Source organism: Erigeron canadensis, chromosome 7 (assembly GCF_010389155.1).
Source record: "Erigeron canadensis isolate Cc75 chromosome 7, C_canadensis_v1, whole genome shotgun sequence".
NCBI lineage: Eukaryota > Viridiplantae > Streptophyta > Magnoliopsida > Asterales > Asteraceae > Erigeron > Erigeron canadensis.
This window is the reverse complement of record NC_057767.1, coordinates 7264949-7267800: the sequence shown is the minus strand read 5'-3', so window position 1 is coordinate 7267800 and position 2852 is coordinate 7264949. Positions and strand designations below refer to the sequence as shown.

The window sequence follows — 2852 nt, the reverse complement described above, 5'->3', positions numbered from 1 at the left end:
TGTATTGGGCCAGTTGTTGGGCCAGCCAGTAGGCTGAGTTGAATATGGACACGGAGGCAAACTCCATGAGGCCCAAGGAGGGAAAAAATTGATTGGTGGTCCTCGGCCATTGCTATAACTATTGCCATTACCATAATAGTTTCCATAATTATTGTTCCTGTTTGAACGCCCACGTCCACGACCTCTACCGCGATTACTTCGACTCTGGTATTGCAATGTATCCTGACCGCGTTGTGCTGAACGTTGAGAAGAGTCTGGATGCGATGCAGGTTGGATCGGTTGGGTAGGTTGGGTTGGTGGTGGTTGACTTGTGGCGGTGAGAATATGATTCGAATCTTGTGCTGCCAATGTTTGTGCTTCTCATTCAATCATGTCTCTGGCAACATCCCATTTAGGGGACTGTTGATTAATAAGTGATGCCACTACACGATATTCGGGTGGGAGACCTCTCACCAATTGCATAACCATCCGAGCTTCATTGCATGGTTGATCGACTTCTTTCAACTGTTCGCTTAGATCTTTGAGTTTCTGACAATATTCTTCCATAGAAAAACACGCAGCAAGTTTTAGGTTAGTGAAGGAGTGCTCGAGAGTTGCAGCTCGTGAGCCTTTATTGTTGAGAAACACATTCTGTAACCTTACCCATGCATCTCTAGCAGTAGTGTCGGCCTCAAGGATGCGAACAAAAAGGTCGTCTGATAGAGTACCATAGATCCATTGAAGGACGATGGCATCTATCTTAACCCATGACTCGTAAGTCGGGTCTGTTTTGTCAGGAGTAGTCGTGCCATCAATATGGGGAAGAACTTCATAGCCCTTTGCATGGAGCGTGAACAATTTTACCCAGGCAGAATATGTTACATTTATCCCATCAAGTACCCGAACTTTGTTTTGAATATTTGTCATTGTGTACACAGGATGCAATGGTTTAGGGGTGGCCGTAGCCTCACCACTGGGAGTTTTGTTAGACATGATGGGATTGGGTGGGACGGAAAAAAAATGGAAAGGAAAAAAAATTTATGTGTATGGCTCTGGTACCATAAATGCGTATTGTATGTGAATGTGTTCTTGCATATCTCTGGAATACAATAACCCTGTATATATATAGGGTTGTACAAGGCCTACAAAGTAGGAAACGATATACATCACAAAAACTTAGGAAAACATATACAAAGATCCTAAGCTAACTATAGAAAGGATATACGACATCTTTATCTAATATATACCATTATCTGAATTGTATTTTATTTGAATGATGATAGTGTTAAACAATACGAAATAAATTTAAATATGATCGCAGGTTTATCCGTGTACTACAACGGGGCATCAAAACTCATAATAATAATGGTGGCGGCAAGATGTGAGAAGTGAATGGTGACTGATGGTGTAGTTAGTGATGATGGCGTCGAGATGTAAGTACGGTTTGTTTCAGTTATTCATCAAAAGAGTGTAGTGTAAGTATTTTAGGGGTGATAATATATCGTGTAAAAGGAGTGTAGTATAATTATTTTAGGGGTGAGAATATATTGTGTAATAAGTAAGAGTGGACTTTGCAAAATCTTATTTTTAATTTTAAGAGATGGTAAAAATAAAATTTTCTGAAAACTATGTGTAAAGCTATCTCCAAAGCTAAGGATATCCTTAGGCATCCTTTAACTGCCACATCATATCCTTATAAATCCTTAACTTCTTACAAATTTTTAAAATCTTTTAATTTTACCTCTAATCACATATATATCCTTACATATCTTTATTTCATATACAAACAAAAGATAAATATTTTTTAAACATCTAAGAACATATCCTTAGTTATGAATATATACCATATGGACAAGCAAAAACGAACATGCTTTAATGATATGGATAGAAAAAACAAACAAAAATATGAGAGGACATTGGAGATAGCCTTTAGACCATGAGAACTGGTTGCTTTGGTGGGCTTTGGACCTTTGGCGTCCATGTCACTAGGTTTACTGCTCGACTTTTGTAATTCCTTTTTATATTTATTGTTATTAATGCTAATTAATTTGTAAATCTGATTTTAATGATTAATTTCTTTTTTGTATTTTAGTGAGTTAGGCCCCCAAAATTGATCTTGTTTAAGACCTTGGAAAAGTTTGAGCCGGCACGAGCTATTGGATAGCCCTGGGTTGTTGAAAATTAACCTTTTGTTAGACGTTAAAAATATGTTCAAGCGGAGATTACAAACTTTTATAACCAATGTGACAATGGCTTAATTTCTTGGTCTAATTAAGTTATGGAATTTAGGTAAACATGAACAAAATTCAATAAGAATGGAAAACATGAAACAAATGAGATTAGGATGGTAGGGTCAAATGAGTAAGCAGGGAAGGAGCTTGATCTACCTCCCGTTGGTTGCGCCACAAACTCACATAACAAACAACTTTGCAAAAATCACAATCAATTCTCTACCTACTCTTTCGATCATGTTTTCCGAGGTTACCGAATAATTTAATGAAATTAATGAATAGAAATGTTAACACTATGATGTCTTAACTTTAATCAGGAAGTGATATACTTTTGACAAATGGTAAGAATTTCTTTTAAAAATAACAATCTAAAGTTTATAAATGATAGTATATTATCCAGCAATTTTAGCTTGTATCTGTTAAGTATGGTTAACATATTACGATTCTTAAATATGTGACCTAAAATTAACATGTTTAATCCATTGTCATCTGCTTTCATTCACTTTTTATATTTGTTGTTACATATTTTAATTGGAATCTATCATTTTCCTTTAACGATTAACTAACTAATTAATCCGGTTTCAACCCAGATGTTTTAATAAAAGTTATTAAAAGATAACTAAAGGTTTTATTCTATTGTTT

The 2852-nt window shown here is 35.6% G+C and overlaps 1 protein-coding gene across 1 annotated transcript; it reads right to left on the bottom strand.

Moving 5' to 3' along the window:
* Positions 1-360: 360 nt before the first annotated feature.
* On the bottom strand, positions 361-972 carry LOC122608882. Its single transcript, XM_043781955.1, has one exon. The coding sequence runs from the start codon at positions 970-972 to the stop codon at positions 361-363; it is 612 nt and encodes a 203-aa protein (XP_043637890.1).
* Positions 973-2852: the final 1880 nt, after the last annotated feature.